The sequence below is a fragment of the Pantherophis guttatus genome, chromosome 14 (genome assembly GCF_059756535.1).
Source record: "Pantherophis guttatus breed Tessera chromosome 14, ASM5975653v1, whole genome shotgun sequence".
In the NCBI taxonomy this organism is placed as follows: domain Eukaryota; kingdom Metazoa; phylum Chordata; class Lepidosauria; order Squamata; family Colubridae; genus Pantherophis; species Pantherophis guttatus.
The window spans coordinates 19,404,914-19,426,036 of record NC_142076.1 but is presented as its reverse complement, the minus strand read 5'-3'; the positions used below and the strand labels follow the sequence as shown (position 1 = coordinate 19,426,036).

General features: G+C 43.0%; 1 protein-coding gene across 1 annotated transcript; it reads right to left on the bottom strand.

Moving 5' to 3' along the window:
• Positions 1-1,474: 1,474 nt before the first annotated feature.
• Positions 1,475-20,701, bottom strand: LOC117676801 (cytochrome P450 3A9-like). Its single transcript, XM_060684004.2, has 14 exons — positions 20,539-20,701; positions 17,020-17,113; positions 15,115-15,167; positions 14,017-14,116; positions 13,225-13,338; positions 12,988-13,076; positions 11,932-12,080; positions 11,001-11,128; positions 9,486-9,573; positions 8,708-8,868; positions 5,510-5,736; positions 4,217-4,379; positions 2,561-2,647; positions 1,475-2,128 (listed from the first exon to the last, which is right to left on the bottom strand). The coding sequence occupies exons 1-13, from the start codon at positions 20,607-20,609 to the stop codon at positions 2,567-2,569; spliced, it is 1,518 nt and encodes a 505-aa protein (XP_060539987.2). The 5' UTR covers positions 20,610-20,701; the 3' UTR covers positions 1,475-2,128; positions 2,561-2,566.
• Positions 20,702-21,123: the final 422 nt, after the last annotated feature.

Sequence of the window (21,123 nt, the reverse complement as noted above, 5' to 3'; positions counted from 1 at the left end):
AATTGTCTCTTGGCAAAGAATTATTCAGGGTTTTTGTTTCCCCTCCCTATCTTGAAGAGAATGAACAGCATATGCAGTTACACTAATGATTTCGTTTCTGAAGGCTTCTTGCACCGTGTTTGTGGGGGTGTTGGCAACGCATTACACCTAGATTAACAATCATTCATTTTAAATATCCTACTTAGAAAAGCCTGTTTTGATTACTAGATGCAAATATTTCTCTCTTGCTCCGTTTCCTTTTATTCTTCTGAGGCAGTTTAAAAAAGAAACATGTGCTTCCCTCATCGTTTTGCTGAAAATAATTTGGATAATTTGGATATTCCTTCCCTTCCCTTTCCCTTCCCCTTCCTTCCTTCCTTCTCCTTCATCCTTCCTTCCTATCTTCCTTCTTCCCTTCCCCTTCCTTTTTTCTCCTTCATTCTTCATCCTTCCTTCCTAGCTTCCTTTCTTCCTTCTCAATGTCCCATTCCTTCTTTCCTTCCTTCTCCTTCATCCTTCCTTCCTATCATCCTTCTTCCCTTCCCTTCCCCTTCCTTCCTTTCTTCCTTCCTTCTCCTTCCTATCTTTCTTCTTCCCTTCCCCTTCCTTCCTTCCTATATTCCTTCTTCCTTCTTCCCTTCCCCTTCCTTCCTTCTCCTTCATCCTTCATCCTTCCTTCCTATCTTCCTTTCTTCCTTCTTCCCATCCACTTCCTTCTTTCCTTCCTTCTCCTTTATCCTTCCTTCCTATCATCCTTCTTCCCTTTCCCTTCCTTCCTTCCTTCCTTCCTTCTCCTTCCTATCATCCTTCTTCCCTTCCCCTTCCTTCTTATTTTCCTATCTTGCTTTCCTCCTTCTTCCCTTCCCCTTCTTTCCTTGTCCTTCATCCTTCATCCTTCCTTCCTATCTTCCTTTTTTCCTTCTTCCCATCCCGTTCCTTCCTTCTCCTTCTTTCTTCCTTCCTTCCTTCTTCCCATCCCCTTCCTTCTTTCCTTCCTTCTCCTTCATCCTTCTTTCCTATCTTCCTATCTTCCTTCTTCCCTTCCCCTACCTTCCTTCTTATTTTCCTATCTTCCTTCTTCCCATCCCCTTCCTTCCTTCTCTTTCCTTCCTATCTTCCTTTCTTCCTTCTTCGCATTCCCTTCCTTCTTTCCTTCCTTCTCCTTCATCCTTCCTTCCTATCATCCTTCTTCCCTTCCCCTTCCTTCCTTCCTTCTCCTTCCTATCTTCCTTCTTCCCTTCCCTTCCCCTTCCTTCCTTCCTTTCTTCCTTCCTTCCTTCCTTCCTTCCTTCCTCCCTCCCTCCCTCCCTCCCTCCCTCCCTCTCTAACTAAATAAAAATAAGAAAGGCTAAAGAGTCAAAAAACAAAACAAAACCCTAAGGGCTTAAAATGTTGGACATTATAAACTAAATGTTCCAAATTCCAAAATTTGGGATTATTGTGTCATGCTGGACACAATAATTGTATATTGCATCAAAATATGACAGTAATCGGCTTTCTGGGTGTTGACAAACATGACTTTTAATCCATTGTTCTGTTACCTTCCTAAAAACACCACCAGAGGTATTTTTAACAAAAACATTGCAACGTCAGTAGCTTTGGAGTTTTTGTTGGCATTCACACTTCCACAACTATTACATAAGTGGGTGTGTCTGAAGAACAGCTCCAGAGCCTGTTTTTTCCCCCTTTATTAGAGTTTCTTTATTCTTAAAAACTGTTTCTTAGAGACCAGCTGTTGCCTGCCCGCTCCAGATTTTACATTTGAACGATGGAGGAAAACAGAGTTCACTTTTTATTAAATTCTTGTTATTGCTCCACACGACGTGTTGCGAAATACTTGTACAGGATTCCAAAGCAAACATTACACAAGGCATGAAAATGAAATCCCCTGTTATCCTTATGAAATCCTCATGATTTCAAAGGCCAGCTGTCTCTCCTGGCCTGACAGGACTCTGATCTTCTCCCATCGGCTGGTCCAACCAAGGAAGAATTTCATTCACTTCACTTTGGGGGTGAAGATGTAGAGCACGATTTAATGGAGTGGGAGAGAGAAAAGCTGAGTTGCAGGACAATGCAACTCAAGAAAAAAAGCGAAAGTGGCAAATTTCATCCATCTTCAGGAGTAGGCATCTTCATGCAGTTAAATCTCCTACAATTATATACAGAGAGAGAGAAGGGGGGAGAGAGAGGGAGGGAGGGAGGGAGAGAAAGGGGGAGGGAGAGGGAGGGAGAGTGGGAGAGGAAGAGAGAGGGGGAGGGAGGGAGATGCGGAGGGAGGGGGAAGGAGAGAGGGAGGGAGGGAGAGGGGGAGGGAGGGAGAGAAGGAGGGAGGGAGGGAAAGAAGGAGGGAGGGAGTGGGGGGACAGGGAGGGAAGGAGGGAGCGAGAGAGGGAGGGAGATGCGGCGAGAGAGGAAGGGGGAAGGAGAGAGGGAGGGAGGGAGGGAGAAATGGAGGGAGGGAGAGGGGGAGGGAGGGAGGGAGGACAGTTCATAATAGCCAGGTAAAATCCATTTTCCAGTTTAAAAAAATAGTCCTTAAAAATACACAGAAACTCCATTGAGGGATTGGGGAAATCCCTACCTTGATTTAGGCTCTGTTGGTGACCTTCAAGACGATGGGTATTGTAGGTCTTTTGAAGATCCCTTTTGTGGAAATCACCAGTGGGATCTACAACAGGAAAAGAAATGGACAAGTTGTATTTAAATATAGGGAAATAAAATGCAAGGAAATTCAGGGCAAGGTCTGAATTTCTAACATCTATTAATTCTACCCAGTATAATTCTCTCATTGAGTTTAGCCGGCTGGGAGTGATGGGACTCAGAATCCATACATTTGGAAGAATCCACATTAGGGTTCATTTTTTTTCTAGGGTTACATCATTTGAAGCGAGTCGCTGTTTTAAAAAAATTCCAGTCTGCGGATTGTCCATTCCAAGTAACTGCAGCCTATTGGAAGATAGGATTTTGCTATCTCATTTTGCCCTGTAAATATATTTCCTAATATATATATACATATATATCAACATCTTCATGTGGGTTTTGATTCTTGCCATCCCGCATAATTGGACAATAAGTTTATCTTTAGGAAAAATAACACCCAGAGAGAGAATCTATCCTATCTTCTGTAGCTTTAGTTGAAGATAAGGTAAAAGATAAAGGTTCCCCTCGCACGTATGTGCTACTCGTTCCCGACTCTAGGGGGCAGTGCTCATCTCCATTTCAAAGCCAAAGAGCCAGCACTGTCCGAAGTCGTCTCCGTGGTCATGTGGCCAGCATGACTCAATGCCAAAGGCCCAAGGAACACTATTCCCTTCCCACCAAAGGTGGTTCCCTATTTTTCTACTTGCATTTTTTGCATGCTTTCAAACTGCTAGGTTGGCAGAAGCTGGGACAAGTAACAGGAGCTCACCCCGTTACGCGGCACTAGGGATTCAAACCACTGAATTCCCGATCTTTTATTATTTATTTATTTGTTTGTTTGTTTTAATTTGTATACCGCCCTTCTCCAACAGGACTCAGGGTGGTGAACAGCCAGAATAAAACAGAACATACAAAATTTTAAAAACAATTTAAAAATAATTAAATATTTTTGGCCGCAATTTAAAACAAACCCAATTAAAATCAATTTAAAATTAACCAAAAACTATGGGGTCATAGTTTTGATCGACAAGCTCAGTGTCTTACCCACTGAGCCACCACATTCCTAATGATTAGCATATTTCAGGCTAATTCTGCCCACTGCCAGGAGTTCGATCCTGACCAGCTCGAGGTTGACTCAGCCTTCCATCCTTCCGAGGCGGGTAAAATGAGGACCCAGATTGTCGGGGGCAAGAGGCTGACTCTGTAAAACCGCTTAGAGAGGGCTTGTAAAAGCACTGTGAAGCGGTATATAAGTGCTATTACTATTGCTATGTGCATTTCTCCCTTGTGGAGTTGGATCCGTGATGGAAAAGAAAGACAGAGATGGGCGTATGAATCCACGCTTCTATTTTCTTCCAACTGGGAAGCGGGAGTCAAAGGGTTAAGCCACAGAACTACAAGCTGCATCTTCCAAATACTCGGTGTTGTGTTGGCTGCAGGTGAAGCGTTACCTGTCGAGCTTTTACTCTCCAGAATAGCTGTCTGCATGACACTTTCATTAGCTCTCCTGTCTCTGCTACTGTGAGAGGAAGGGAGGATTTGATGCCAACCTGTTGTTGTTTTCTTTCTCTAGATGAGCACAGCTCCTGATCCTCACCTGAGTTTCTTTGCAGGGCTGGAAGGTGAAATTCTGCATCAGGCTGGCTACGGCGGCCTTCATGGTAAGGGAAGCAAATCTCATCCCAATGCAATTCCGGGGACCAGCTCCAAAAGGCAAGTAAGTATAAGGATTGATCTTTTCTTTGACCTCTTTGCTGAATCTGTTGGGACAAGCCGACATTCAGTCAACTGTAATTGTCAACCGCTGTAGGAAAGGTGGAGTCAAGAGAGCAATCAGCCTGGAATCGTTACGTGCCCACAAACAGTCTAAGTCCAACTCAGGGGGGAAATGCTCCAGGTTTGGGCCAGATCGCCTGATCCAGTAGCGATGGCTGTGGGTGGTTCGGAGAACCGGTAACAAAAATCCCTGCGCCTCCCCCTCCATGCCCAGCTGAGCCGCGCGATCCTCAGAGGCGCTTTTTTTTTTTTTTACTTTTAAAAGCATTTTTTTCTACAACCTCTTCAGCCAAAAAAATGCTTTTAAAAGTAAAAAAAAAAAAGCTTCTGATGATCACGCGGCTCAGCTGGGATCGTCAGAGGCTTTTAAAAGCATTTTTTTCTGCAACCTCTTCGGCCATTGTTTTTTTTTTTTTAATTTTTTATTGAAAATTATTAAAAAATACAGAAAAAAATATAATAATATGGATAGAATTGCAGAGAGTAATATAATACATATAGAGTTTTAAAGTATCAATTTTCGCCTGGAGAAAGTACAAACTTCCATTAAGCTAACTCATCAAAAGAAAGAAAAGTTTAACTAGAAAAAAGAATTCTCAATTGTCATGCAATACTCCTGTAAATATTTACCCACGTTCATATTAAGGTTAATATTTTCATTTTTCTTAAGATTTCTTTTTTTGCAGCCAAGCATACCATCTGTCCCAGCTCCTATATACCCCCGACTCTTGTCTATCTCGCAAAAGTCCAGTAAGTTTGTCTGCTTCTGCACAGTCCATGATCTTTGCAATTAACGTAGCTTCCGATGGGATATTTTTGGATTTCCATTCTTGCGCGAACGAGATCCTGGCTGCAATGATGATGTGGGCCATTGTTTAGGCTGCAGCTACTTCCTTCCATCCCCCAAAGTTATTCTCACAGCCCATTATAGGCTTCTAATTTCTCTACCTTAACCAGCAGGCCAACTTTGGCCATTGCCAAGATCACCTAACAAGCTCTCTGTCTGGAAGATTCAACCCAGGTTGATGTTTTTACCATCAAGTCATTGATTGTGAGAACTGGAAGTATAAAAAAAAAAAAAAACACCAACCACCAGAGAAATATCAAAGGGTACCTTTCAGGTCTAAATCGCTCAGGTTCAGGCCAGTATTCCGGATTGTAGTGCAAAATGACTGATGGAATCACAATGCCCATCCCTTTGGGAATGGTGATTCCATTTAATTCGATGGTTTTCTTGCACACTCTTTGAAGTCGCCCAGTGCCTGGATGCATTCGGAGGATTTCGCTAATGACCATTTCCATATACTCCATTTGCATGAGGGCCTCATAGGTGACTGGAGCCTGAGAGAGAGAGGGAGAGAAAGAGGGAGAGGGAGGGAGGGAGGGGGAGGGAGGGGGAGAGAGAGGGAGAGAGAGGGAGGGAGAGAGGGAGAGGGAGAGGAAGAGGAAGAGAGAGGTGGAGGGAGGGAGAGGGAGGGAGGGAGGCAGAGAGAAAGGGAGGGGAGGGAGGAGAGAGGGAGGGAGAGAGAGGGAGGGAGGGAGGGAGGGAGGGAGGGAGGGAGAGAGAGGGAGGGAGGGAGGGGGAGGGAGGGAGGGAGGGAGGGAGAGAGAGAGAGAGAGAGAGAGAGAGAGAGAGAGAGAGAGAGAAAGAAATAAGCCTCTGCTTATTTTGTCCCTAACTAACTTAACTTAAAAGTTAATATCTGTATCTAGAGCAGAAGAACACAAACTCGTGTCCCAAAGGTGCTTTTTCAAGAGGCAACTGGACTTCCTTGTTTTTCTTTGAAGACATTTTGCTTCCCATCCAAGAAACTTCTTCAGCTCTGACTAGATGATGGATGGATGGATGGATGGATCCAGTCAGAGCTGAAGAAGCTTCTTGGATGAGAAGCAAAACATCTTCAAAGAAAAACAAGGAAGTCCAAGTTGCCCCTTGAAAAAGCACCTTTGGGATAACCATGACCTGGATGATTGAGAACCTCCATAGACAGAAACTCATGGACTCAGGAAAGTTAACTCCTGTAGCTTTCTGGATATATTCATGTGGTTCTCTCAATTTTTGATAGTCCTTCTCTAGCATGTGTTTCGAATCTCCAGTCTGGCCTACAGTCCTTGAAGTTCTTCTGAAGTTCTTTAGATAACAACCAGGTCCAATGCTTTGTTTGTTTGTTTGTTTGTTTGTTTGTTTGTTTGTTTCTTTGTTTCTTTGTTTCTTTGTTTGTTTGTTTGATGGTTTAAACTATATTAGTCACTCAACTCCAATGGACTCTGGATGGCCTACAAGACTGGACAATCCATAAAAACAAATAAAAACATCAAGTGAGCATCCCAGACTGAAACCATCTTGTAAACAACACAAATCAAACAACGCAGAGACCCTAAACAAACAATAATTCATCAACCGTGCCGGGCCTGGGACCCAAGCCAGGTTAGCTGGCTTGCTCTTTGAGACAATGGCGTATCAAACAACAGCTTGCTTTGTGCTGTGTTATCACATCCCTATCGCTGTAGGAGGTGACATAGCGTTACCATAGCAACGTGCTCACTATGGATTGCATGTTCTAAAGGTGCAAAGTGTAAGAAGTGTTTTATCGTTCTTGTCATCGTTGCGGTTAGCAGGCTTTCCTTAATGCTTAGCATGTTCTTGAGGAGGCCATAAAGTAAGACTTTGATGTAGGAGTTATGCCATTTTTCCTGAAGAAAGCATCAACCCTTAATTCAGATAGTTTAGAGTTTGGTCATTGTTTAGCAGCTGATCTAAAGGAAACCTAACTATGCTCAAAGAGCTACTTCAATCAATCAGAATAGAGCTGGAAGGGATCTTGGAGATCTTCTAGTCCACCCCTATAACATTTCAGACAAGTGGCTGTCCAGTCTTTTCTTTAAAACCCCCAGGGATGAAGCTCCCACAACTTCTGAAGGCAAGTCCTTCCTCTGATTAATTGTTCTCAATGTTAGGAAGTTTCTCCTTAATTCCAGGTTGCTTCTCTCCTTGATTAGTTTCCACCCATTGAGTCTTGTCTTGCCTTCTCATGCTTTGGAAAATAAGTTGACGCCTTCTTCTTCTCTGTGGCAACCTCTCAGATATTGGAACATTGCTATCATGTCACTCCTAGTCCTTCTTTTCTCTAAACTAGACATACCCAATTCCTGCAACCGTTCTTCATATGTTTTTTTTCCCCCCTTCAGGCCCGTAATCATCTTAGTTGCTCCTCTCTGCATTTTTTCCAAAGCCTCAACATCCTTTTTATAATGTGTTGACCAAAACTGGATGCAGTATTCCATAATACTACTCGTCTGGAATGTCAGGTATCCAGGATACTGGGTACTTAATATTCCAGACCAGGGATCAGCAACCAGCAGCTCTGGAGCTGCATGTGGCTCTTTCATCCCTCTGCTGCAGCTCCCTGTCGCTCAAAATATGCGTCATACCTGCCAATGTGAGATACCTGCCGGCACGCGATTTATTGAGGATTTCGACCCATTGTTTTTTTTGTTTGTTTGTTTGTTTGTTTTTTGGAGTTCAAAATGTTTTTGTTACGTGCAGAAATAAAAATTTGTTTTCTCTGCAGCAGTTCATTGATTTCATAAATGCAACACACTATAGTTTTATATATATAGTTTTATATACATGAGATGTGGGTTTTATATACATGAGATGTGGGTGTGGCTTACTGATGATGGCTAACGAGCCAGAAATAGAATTTGCTGGCTGCCAGAAAGGAAAAAAGCCCAGAATCGAGTGGATGTGATTCTACTGAGCTAGGGCTGCAGAAAAATCTTGGTTACGTAGGAAAAACCTGGCTAAGAGGAAAAACACACATAAATCCTACGAAGAAGTAAGAAAATAGATATTGTACCTTTACAGGGAGGATACATGAGATGTGGGTGTGGCTTACTGATGATGGCTAACAAGCCAGAAATAGATCTATATAAGTCTCTCACCTGGCAGCAATATATATATATATATATATATATATATATATATATATATATATATATATATATATATATATATATATATATATATATATATATATATATATATATATATATATATATATATATATATATATATATATATATATATATATATATATAACATAAAGTTTAAAAAACCCTATATATGCAGTGTTATCTTCATTTTAGATGTCAAAAGGGTTTTTGTGACTCCCGGTGTTTTCTTTTCTGTGGGAAAATGGCTCTTTGAGTGTTTAAGGTTGCCAACCCTTGTTCCAGAGGATGGGAATCAAGGCGGAGTTTAATGGACATCGTTGAAAGCCTCATCGCACCCATGTTGAGTGTCACCTACCTTGTTAGGCAGAACCTGGTCAATCTCCTCCTGAAGTTTCTGCTGTATGTCAGGTTGGAGGGCCAGTTCATATGTCAAGTAACTGAGGGCACTGCTGACCGTCTCATAGCCAGCAATAATGAAGATAATCGCTTGAGCCAGAATTTCCGTATCAGTCAAACCTACATGAAGAAGGGAAGAGAGAAGAGTTGAAGGCCACTTTCGAGGATGCAAAGACACCCTAACTTAATGAACCTTGGAGAAGATGCACAAGAATAGGGCCAACTTTCTTTACTGATCCGTTGGTGAGGCGCTCTTCAGGATGGTTTCCTACGAAGTTTAGCTGAAGTTTATAGACGGGATTGAGAAATTGTAGGCCTCATCCAAGACACTCTGGATCAGAGGTGGGTTGCTCCCGGTTCTGTCCGGTTCTTGAGAACCGGTAGTAAAAGCGACGGGAGACTCCTCCCACCCACCCTGATGTCATATTTGGTGATCTGCACATGTGCAGAAGCTTCTGCACATGCGCAGAAGTACGTGCGCGCTCCCGTTGCAAACCGGTAGTAAAAGTAAGTAGAACCCAACCCTGCTCTGGATTCTTATGAAGGTTTCCCTCAAACCCACTAACTTTACTTTAAAATATTCCTAAACTATCTCAATGCTTTTTTTTTTCCCCTTCACTCACAGGTTTGTCTGTCTCACACACATTGCATTATTAATTCCCACGCTAGCAGACTTAGCAACGAACGCTGCTTCTGGTTTGAAGATGTGACCGTCGACGACGATTTCAAATTATTACCTTTATAGGTGTGATTCACACCATTCACCTCGTGGCTTGTCAGCGAGTTTTGAGATTCTATCATCAGTTGCAAGAAATCCACTCTTCTCTGAAATAATAAGAACATTTCAGAATACTTGCTCCTTGGCAACCTGGCCCAACAAAGAACGGTATTTACGCAAGAGCAACACAACTTCGGAATGCTGATTACAACGATGGCATTTTATTCAGAAGGAACCCCCTAATTATTCCCAGGTCACTGCTTGCAACGCTGCAGTTTAATTTGAAAGGGATTGAATACGGGAAAGGTATCGGATATGCTTAAACCTAAAATGGAAGGCTAGGCTTTTGAAATCTAACAAAAGAGGATAGACTTGTGATGGCAAACCTACGCGACAGGTGGCACGTGGAGCCATTTCTGCGGGCACACGAGCCGTCGCCCTAGGTCAGCTCCACCGCGCATACGCCTCTCGCCGCTCAGCTGATTTTTCGGGTCTCTGCCGCACATGTGGGAAATGCGCACGCATGCTACCGACGACCTCCCATCGACCCGTGCGCTCCCACAGAGAGGGCCTCCTCGGGGTGCCATCAGCCAGACAGTGTAAGCTGGTGACCCCCAGGGGGAGGGCCTTCTCTGTGGGGGCACCCACCCTCTGGAATCAGCTCCCCCCCCCAGAGATAAGGAGAATCCAGGACCTCAGTGCCTTCCGCCGTGCCCTTAAAACCCATTTTTTCAAGCAAGCCGGGCTGGCTTAAGATGAAATTTTTTAATTGTTTTTAAATGTTTTAAACATTTTAATTGGTAATGAGTTTTAATTGGGCCAAATTTATATATCTTTTAATTGTTTTTTAATATTTGTCCTGCATGTTTTTTTAATTTTGGCTGTACACCGCCCTGAGTCCTCAGGGAGAAGGGCGGTATAGAAATTCAATAATAAATAAATAAATAACAAATAAATAAATAAATGCTCATGCCATTCCTCCCCTCCCAGGAGTCTCCATGCGGCCTGTTTTGGATGCCAGGTAAATACAGGGCTTGCTCAGAGGGTAAAAAACGGGCTCCCTGGGAGTACCAGAAGTCCAGAAACAGGCGTTTCCGGCCTCTGGAGGGCTTCTGGAGACCATTTTTGCCCTTCTGGAGGCTCCAGGAAATTTAATTAATTAGCTTCCACCCGTTGCTTCTTGTCCTGACCTCAGGCGCTTTGGAGAATAGCTTGGCTACCTCTTCTTTGTGGCAACCCCTGAGATATTGGAAGACTGCTCTCATGTCTCCCCTAGTCCTTCTTTTCATTCAACTAGACGTACCCAGTTCTTGCAACCGTTCATCGTATGTTTTAGCCTCCAGTCCCCTAATCATTTTTGTTACTCTTTGAGACAGTTCCTTAAATATTGGAAGACTGCCATCATGTCTCTTTGTTTACAAATAATTCTGAAGCTACTTAGCTTGGAAAAGATTACAGATTACAGATATGAATTCCTGACGCTTGGTGTTTTTTTTTTTCAGAATTAATTTAATAGCTGAAGCTTCTCCCATACCTTTTCACCCTCCTGGGCCCTTTTCTCTTTCAATTTTGTTATGGACCTCGCAAAGAACTCCAAGGATTCGTTGGAAAATACACTGATATTCATCTTCTCAAGAAGAGGCGTTAACCATGGGGCAACATCTGGAAAGAGAGGGGAAAGTGTTAGGAGAACACCTGCAGATGTCATGAGCAACTAGGCTGTGGGGTTGCTTTGAGGCAGAAGGAAATGGTTATCAACCCAAAGAACATTCATTTGAGGAGAAGCTTGAGTGGTGAGATTATTTATTTAAAAGGGGAAAGTAGTTGTGAGATTGAGTGCCCTCAACCACGCAAAATGATGTAGACAAAAGGCACACTCAAACCAGAAGAGGTATTTAGCAGGTTCTGACCGGTTCTGGAGAACAGGTAGCGGAAATTTTGAGTAGTTCGGAGAACCGGCAAATACCACCTCTCACTGGCCCCACCCCCATCTATTCTCTACCTCCCAAGTCCCAGCTGATCGGGAGGAAATGGGGATTTTGCAGTATCCTTCCCCTGGAGTGGGGAGGGAATGGAGATTTTACAGTAAGCTTCTCCTGCCACGCCCACCAAGCCACACCCACAGAACCGGTAGTAAAATATTTTGAATCCCACCAGACGTTCTACTTCTAACTTTATGGTAAGTTTATATTAACAGAACCTTGCAATATCTTTAGACTTGCAATCTAATCTCTCATCACCCCTCCTTTACCTTTACAATCTAAGAAACTAGGGTGGTCCCTTCTGACTTGTTGGCCACTTTCCCATTCCTTCAGTGGGCTCAGCTGCCTCTTATCTGTCCATTGTCTAGTCTTCACCTCTTCCTCCTCTCTCTCAAGGCCATTCCCGCAGACCATTACAAAGCGCTAAACCTTATCAGAGGTTACAAAGAATGGGTTTCAAAGCTGAAGGTAGCACCAACCTACATGACAAAATAAACAGCGGAGAAAGGAAGTCAGCCGTCGTCAATTTCTGTGCCTGTTGGACAAAGGGGTCTTTGGAATTGTTTATGGAATCCGTGTTGACACCAAAAGAGGTGCTTGTGATCACATCCATGCTGTAGGCACCGAAGATTCTGGACAAATGCAAGACACAAATGGTCAAAATAAGGAAAAAGAAGGAAGAAGGCCCTCAAATGTCCATCTGTACCAGAGGTGGGTTTCAGCAGGTTCTGACCGATTCTGGAGAACCGGTAGCGGAAATTTTGAGTAGTTTGGAGAACCGGTAGCAAAAATTCTGACTGGCCCCACCCCCATCTATTCTCTGCCTCCCAAGTCCCAGCTGATTGGGAGGAAATGGGGATTTTACAGTAACCTTCCCTGGAGTGGGGTGGGAATGGAGATTTTACACTATCGTTCCCCTGCAACATCCACCAGGCCCCACCCACCAAGCCATGCCCACAGAACCAGTAGTAAAAAACCCACCACTGATCCGTACATGTCAAATTTTCATGTCTGAAACATTTTTCTTTAGCTGAGCTGGATCTGCTAGTAGACGACTGCTAGATTTCAGCTTGCTCTTTGATCTAGATTTCCAACATTTGGATCTAGAACATGAACTTTGAGGCCTGGATTTTAAGCTTGATCAGCTTTTTGAGGCACTATGGGACCTACCTCAGCAGAGGTGACTTTCTATGTGATCGTCTTCTAAATGATCTACTGCCAGATTACACATTACAGATTAACAGAGTTGGAAGGGACTTTGTAGGTCATCATCACTGGTAGCTTTTTTTTACTACCGGTTCACCGGAACCTGTAGCTTTTTAATTACTGATTCGCCCCGAACTGGTAGTTTTTATCACTACTGATTCGCCCCGAACTGGTAGTTTTTATCACTACTGATTCGCCACAAACCGGTAGTTTTTATCACTACTGATTCACCACGAACCGGTAGTTTTTATCACTACTGATTCATCCCAAACTGGTGTAAACTGGTAGCATTTCACTCCTGTGCCCAGCCCACCCAGTCAGGCTGTTACTCACTTTTTAACATCCACCAGTTCGTCTCGATCAGCTTTCTTCTGCAAAAGCGCTAGTAAATTGTTCGCATAGTTCTGAATGATGGGAAGCATCTGAGGGAGAAGAAGAGGATGGAGAGACACAAAATGCAAGTGAGGGAGAAAGAGAGCGTATCGTTTTTGTCCTACAGCAAAATCAGGGTTTGGGGCACAGCCATAAGGCTGTGCTTCCCCTACCCCCCCCCCACTTCTTATTCCTCACCTCTTTCAGCTTTCCACTGGTGAAAGTGGGCGAAAGCACTGTCCGAATCCTCTTCCATTGCTCATCTTCTGCTGACACGATGGATTTCGTTAACTGGCCCCGCGGAAGAAAATTCTAAGGGTCACGTTTGAGAAAGAGAGAAAAATGGATGCGCATCACGCATTTGGGATGAAAAAACAAACAAACCAGGAAGGTTTTAAACAGGGGTGCAGGGGTACACAGGGGTGCAGGGGCACAGGGGCACATGGGTGCACAGAATCTTAGCTAGAGGTTCACCTGAACCCCTGCGAACCCCCAGCAGGGGGTATACAGGGGTTCGGGTGAACCTCTAGCTAAGATCCTGTGCAGTTTGGAGAAGCCTCAAATCTCACTTCTGGCTGGCCCCACCCACACCTCCCCTCCCAGGACTCCCCATGTGGCCCGTTTTGGATGCAAATAAGTGCAGGGTTTGCATAGAGGCTCAGGGAAGGTGAAAAATGGACCTATCGGAAGTTCGGGAACACCGGAAACGGGCCCGTTTCTGGCCTCCAGAGGGCCTCCAGAGCCTGGGGAGGCCTTTTCGCCCTCCTGGAGGGTCAAGGAAAGCCTCCGGAGCAGTGTTGGGTTTCAAATTTTTTTACTACCGGTTCTGTGGGCATGGCTTGGTGGGCGTGGCTTGGTGGGCGTGGCAGGGGAAGGATACTGTAAAATCTCCATTATTTCTCTTGGGTTATAATTACTGTACTCTGATTAGGCCTATAATCAAAGCCTTTTTCTCAACATTGTCAGAATATTTGCCGAATTGAAACTCACCCCACGATTCAGGAAGGTGGAATGACTTTCTTTTACCAGTACAATTTTAATCATCTCAGGGTCTGTTATAACCAGCATCGGCTGTCGTCCATCATAAGTCCTGGAATGAGCGGTCAATGGGTTAGTTGAAGTCTGGCAAGAGTTACATATATTCATACACCCGTGTTTCCCCGAAAATAAGACCGGTCTTATATTATTTTTTGCTCCAAAGATGCATTAGGACTTATTTTCTGGTTAGGTCTTATTTTGGGGGAAATATGGTACTAATTGCATCCGTCTGGCTGATGATCTTAACTAGGGCTTATTTTTGGGGTAGGGCTTATATTACAAGAATCGGTTGTAGGGTTTATTTTCCAGTTGGGTCTTATTTTCAGGGAAACAGGGTAGATATATATATACATATTAGTGGTAGGTTGCTACTGGTTTTACCCAGATCGGCAAACCAGTAGTGGCGATGGCGGGAGGCTCTACCCACCTGCGCAGGACGCTTCTGCGCATATGCAGAAGCATTGCATGTGCACGCAAGCGCGCGCACACACATGAGCAAACCAATACTGACGGGTTTTGCAACCCACTACTGAGACATATCAGAGGTGAAATCCAGCAGGTTCTGACAGGTTCTGCAGAACCGGTAGCGGAAATTTTGAGTAGTTCGGAGAACCGGCAAATACCACCTCTGGCTGGCCCCAGAGTGGAGTGGGAATGGAGATTTTTGCAATATCCTTTCCCCAGGAGTAGGGAGGGAATGGGGATTTTGCAGTATCCTTCCCCTGGAGTGGGGTGGGAATGGAGATTTTACAGTATCCTTCTCCTGCCACGCCCACCAAGCCATGCCCACCAAGCCACGCCATGCCCACCAAGCCACGCCCACAAAACCGATAGTAAAAAAAAATGGATTTCACCACTGATACATACATATATACTGTGTGTATATATATATATATATATATATATATATATATATATATATATATATATATATATATATATATATATATATATATGATTCATGTATGAATCCCCTCATTCACATATTCACAAACAAGGGGAACAAACACAGAAAGTGTGCCAATCGAATAAAAAGGAATCCATACTCACCCCCAAATTTTACCATATTTTTTAAAACAGGCTATATCAAAATTGGATCTTCCCTGTAAGAGGAAAAAATGAAGAATGGCGAAAACCAGCCTTTGCAACTTTGAGATCAACTCTCTTTTAAATCATTCCTTGCCCTAAAATTCACAGCACAGATTTGCAAACCTCTCTAATCACGGAAAAATAAGGAATCGCTTACAACTTACTCTAATGAGCGTTAGAAATTACGACGCGCTGAAAAAAGTAACATACGACTCTTGTTCACACAACCGCTGCAGTGACTCATTTAAGGACTGTGCCAAGAAAGGTCGTAAAAAATAGGGCAAAAACTCATTTAACAAACGTCTCGCTTTGCAACAGAAATTTTGGGGTGAATTGTCATCAATTGTGAATCATATGTCGAATATACTGCCTGTAAATTCAGAGAGGTTAGGTGGACGGGTGAGTTTTGCGAACAGGGCAGGGTTCGCAAAGCTGAAATAAGAACAATATTAAACTAAAAAGACTTTCCAACTTGTTTGCTGAGTAAGTTAGTTAATAGGTTTTCACACCACACCCCCAAGTGTTTAAAGCCGGTTTCTTGCCAAGCTCAAATATACAAGCAGCTGAGTTATAGATTCCTTTTTGCTTTACAAGATAAATTCTGATTAAAACTGGGTGACAGAGAAATCCCAAGATTCCCTGCCTTGTTTTTGATTCTAAAGTCCATGTCTCCATCAAAAAAAAAAGAAAACCAACCTGAGTACATTATCTCAGGATTAATTTTAAAAAGTTTCATGCTTATTCTCCAGAGCATCTGAAGGCAGGACGAGAAATTGTGGGTGTTAAAGAGAGATCCAGAGTAGAACTAAGGAGAAATTTGCTGACGGTGAGAACAGTTAACCAGTGGCATGACAGAATGGAATGGAATGGAATGGAATGGAATAGAACAGAACAGAACAGAAAATGAAATTAGAATAGAATAAAGAAAGAATAGAATAGAATAGAATAGAATAGAATAGAATAGAATAGAATAGAATAGAATAGAATAGAATAGAATAGAATGGAATGGAATGGAATGGAATGGAATGGAATGGAATGGAATGGAATGGAATGGAATGAAATGGAAGAGAAGAGAAGAGAAGAGAAGAGAAGAGAAGAGAAGAGAAGAGAAGAGAAAATGGAATGGAATAGAATAGAATAGAATAGAATAGAATAGAATAGAATAGAATAGAATAGAATAGAATAGAATGGAATGGAATGGAATGGAATGGAATGGAATGGAATGGAATGGAATGGAATGAAATGGAAGAGAAGAGAAGAGAAGAGAAGAGAAGAGAAGAGAAGAGAAGAGAAGAGAAGAGAAGAGAAGAGAAGAGAAAATGGAATGGAATGGAATGGAATAGAATAGAATAGAATAGAATAGAATAGAATAGAATAGAATAGAATAGAATAGAATAGAATAGAATAGAATAGAATAGAATAACAAGATTTGGAAGGGACCTTGGAGGTCTTCTAGTCCAACCCCCTGCTTAGGCAGGAAACCCTCCACCCCTTCAGACAAATGATTATCCAACCTCTTCTTAAAAACTTCCAGTGTTGGAGCATTCACAACTTCTGGAGGCAAGTTGTTCCACTGCTTAATTGTTCTAACTGGACGGCCATTTGTCCACAATGGTATAGAGTCTCTTCCTTGAGCAAGGGGTTGGACTAGAAGACCTCTAAGGTCCCTCTCAACCCTACGAGTCTACGTTGGATGTGCCTCCTACTGCACGAACATGTTTTCTTGAACTTATTATTAAAAACCCTAAGCCCCAAACCCCAATTTGCAAGTCCTCTCTTCCCTAATCGATCTTAGAGATTTGAACCCTCCCAGAAGATTAAGTCTGCCCTTGAACCTGTGCCAATAAAAATAATCTGCAAACTTACATTACGAAACCAGAAGGTGGTACCGATGAACGGGAGAGGCATGGGGCCGGGAATACCTAACTTCCTGAAGACTCCGTAAGGCCAGACGCCGTATCTGTAAAAAGGAGAACATAATTGTTCAGGGTTCAGGAGAGTTTGACTATGGACAGAGAAGTTAGAGGTGCAAGGAAAGTGTCTGTTTTATTTTTTAACAGTTTATTTATATATTTTCACATTACATACTTAAGTGCTTAGTGAAGAGCGTATTGTCTGGATCATTTTATTTATATATAATAATATTTTTCCCACGTCTGATTTCTACCGCTTAGACCCGTGATGATGAACCTATGGCACGCCATATCGGTGGGCACACGAGCCATATCGGTAGGCACATGAACTCAGCTCCGCCAGCTGATTTTCGGACCTTCTGGGCCCACTAGAAGTAGGGAAACAGGCTGTTTCCTGACTCCGGAGGGCCTGAGGGTGGGTGGGGAAGGCCTGTTTTTTGCTCTCCCCAGGCTCCAGAGCGCCTCTAGGAGCCTGGGGAGGGTGAAAACAGCCTTCCCCACCCATCCCCCCGGAGGCCCTCCGGAGGCAGGAAACAGCCCGTTTGCCAACTTATTGGAAGTCAGCAAACGGGCCGTTTCCAGCCCCGGGAGGGCCTCTGGGGGGTGGAGAAGGCCATTTTCGCCCTTCCCAGGTTCCTAGAGAGGCTCTGGAGCCTGGGGAGAGCAAAAAACAGGCCTACCGGGCCCACTGTGCCATTGCATGCCAAAAGCAGGAGGAGCGTAGGGGGGCTCGTGTGCGCATGCATAGGGGGCAGGGCGCATATAATTATGGGTGTGGGCATACATGTGCATGACTCCCCCTCCGTGTTCCCCCCACTTTTGACATGCGATGGCAAAAGGGTTCCTGTCACTATCACTGACAGATAGTCACTGTCTTAGACTATCCAACCATTTATATAACAAGTCCCATGTTCGAAAATCCTCTGCGTCTTCTTTTTCTTTTCTTTTTCGTGTCAATCTGTCCATTTCTGCACAGTCTTTTTTTTTTTTAATGACATCTTCTTCTGTAGGTGTTTCCTCATTTTTCCAATACTATGCAAATATAATTCTGGGGGTGCAAGGAAAGACCTTTGTCCCACTTGGCTTGAAGGGCCCATTTAATTTGACGGCCTGCAAGCTTCGGCCTTCCATGGGGACTCCGGTGACCATCTGCGTGTCTCAAAGACTATTATATATATTTCAGCATCACGACAGTGTAAAAATCCCAGGATCTGGAACTAACAAAGCAATGGGTGTACTGCTAAGCTGTCCTTGATTTACGACGACACCTGGAACCAGATGGTTGTTAAGTGAGTGACGCCTAATCTTGCAACCTTTTTTTTTTTTTTGCCACAGTGGTTAAGCAAAATCACCACAGTTGTTAAGTGAATCACAGGGTCGTTAAGCGAATCTGGCTCCCCCACCCCCACCGTTGACTTTGATGTTTGGAAGCCAGCTGGAAAGGTCACAAATAACAATCCCAGTTATTTTTTTTTATTTTTTATTTTTTTAATTTGATTTATATGCCGCCCTTCTCCGGAGACTCAGGGCGGCTTACAATGCGCTAAGCAATAGCCTTCATACTTTTGTATATTTTATACAAAGTCAGCTTATTGCCCCCACAAACTGGGTCCTCATTTCACCTACCTTAGAAAAGATGGAAGGCTGAGTCAACCTTGAGCCTTGGAGAGATTCGAACCAGCAGAAATTGCAGGCAGCTGTGTTAATAACAGGGTGCACTAAACCACTGTACTATCAAGGCTCTTATTATGGAAATAACTTCCATAAATATGTTGGCAAAAGCCAACATTGTCATAAGTGCAAGGACTGGTCATCAGTGACTTTTTTCAGGGCCGTTCTAACTTCAAACGGTCGCTAAGCAAAAAGGTTGTAAGCCAAGGACTATCTGTAGTTCCATCAGGAACCTTCACGGGTATTAATTACACTGAACAGTGGGGTCCTATTGCCAAATTTAACCCTCATTCGCAGGTTGCATCCCAGCCAGGAAGGGGAAACAATCTGTTTCAGTTCTGCAAATCTGCAAACAGATCAATGCACCGCTTGAAGCCCCCGCCTCGGTTTGGCTGCTGATTTAAAAAATAAAAATAAAAAAATAAAAGTTACATTCCGTTTGAAAGAAATTTGCTTAGCTGTTTAAAAAATAAAAATGACAATTCCCTTCGTAAACAGAACACAAGGTTGGAACGTGAGATCTTCCAAAATCTTCGCCAGAGGCAGTCCAGCATGTTCATGTTAACTCAGGAATTAAGCGTTTAATCTGGAGATATATATATATATGTATATTTGTGTGTTTGTGTGTCTACGCTCGCAACATTTTCCTCCGTGCTTCCTGCCATAATGACTTTGTAAGGCTCTTTAATAAGCACCGGCCATTGATAAGCGGGGCAGCTGCTGCTTCTGCAGAAATCTTCAGAGAGAGATAACCTCGAGGTAAAAGCAATCATTTCATAAAGAAAAGGGGGGCCCCGGACTAAAAAGAAGCCTTAAAAGCCTGAGCAAAAAAAATAAAAAATCAATTTTTTAAAAAAAAAGAAAGACAAGTTTCCTTTTAGACCTTCCACCAGCTCAAGGCAAAAAGGGAAAGTGGGGAGAAGAGAAAATTTTTTAAAAAATGCAACTTAAGACATATTTCTTGCTGAGAAATCAGAGCTGAGCTAGCTTTTCTGGCAAGAAATCCTGTAGGTATCCATCCGGGGAAGTTCTGGTGTTTTCGGTCTGAGCTTCCTACCGGTTCCTCGTCTTTTCTACTTGATTTTTAAGTAGGTCACCCCTGCAAGGTAGATGAACTCAGCAGTGGTTAGTGGAGGATCTAAAGGATTAAGTTGCGGTCCCCAAACATCAAAGGCTTTTTGATATCTACGTGATGATCTTAGAGTTGAAGACCCTCAAGTAGAATCAATCAGTCTAGACTCAAGATCCTAACAGGGTAGACTCTGCTCAGCTTCCAAGCCCACCGTTGTAAATAAACGTGTTCTCTTTCCCAATTCAAATGTTTAAATTCCTCGAGGAACGTTGGGGGAAACCAAGAAGGATGTCAAAGCAATAGGCTTCTGTAGTCTTATCGTCTATAGTTTCGCCAACGGTAGATCAGGTCAACTCGAATATACGAAGATTGCGTTCTTCTCTATCCACAGCGAAAAGTAGGTGGCAAAATAGACAAAATCGGGGTGTGGAATTTGATTCTAGCTCAACAATAAAACTGCGCAGACTAAACAATCCTACTTCAATCTTGGATATCTTCAATTAAAGGTAGGAAAGAGACCCAAAAAGGTTGACCACATCAGTTAAGGCGAACCAGTGGTTGAAGTTAGAAGAACTTTGTTCTTGTAACTCAGTAGACTATCTCCTACAAGTTTTTATTTCTTCCTGTATGCTATGGGATATTGAGGAGGACCTCAACAGGTAGACCCAGCAACAAACAAGGCTGAAATTCATGCAGGGAGAAGAATATGGAACATCACGTTTTACTTACAACATCAGAAGACCAATGAATAAACTCAGAAGTGCCCAAGTCTCTATTGAAAAATATGGAAGGTGGTCCATCCTGAATTTCTGGGATCTTGGGTTTCTCTTTCTGCTTTTGGAAAGATTGATGGTTCGAGGGAAAAAGGTTGACAGAAAGTACTACTGGTTCAAATCGTTGAGAATCGCTGCTCCTATTTGCCTTTAAAGCCAAGAGTACGTAAAATAAATACGAAGGGACTATTTAGTTCATGAACTAGAGGTGGAGCAAAGTCAGAACAGGAGAAACTCAGTTGCTAATATTAAACTCCAGAGGTGAAAAGGTCTTGAAAATAATTGACCGAGTTAATTTGAAAAATCTTTTTTTAATGAAAAAAAAAAAAGAAGAATAAGACAAACTGGGTTTAAAAATGACATACATCTGTAAAAACTAACCACGTTACCAAATCTCTTCCAAGCGCCAACGGGAGTTTATGACTGTCGGAGATTGCAACCAACCAACAAAGTAGAATTACATGAAATGACAACTGAATATCAATAATGTTAACCATGTCTATAAAATACATCAAATAGTGATGTAACGAAGCCAGCACCG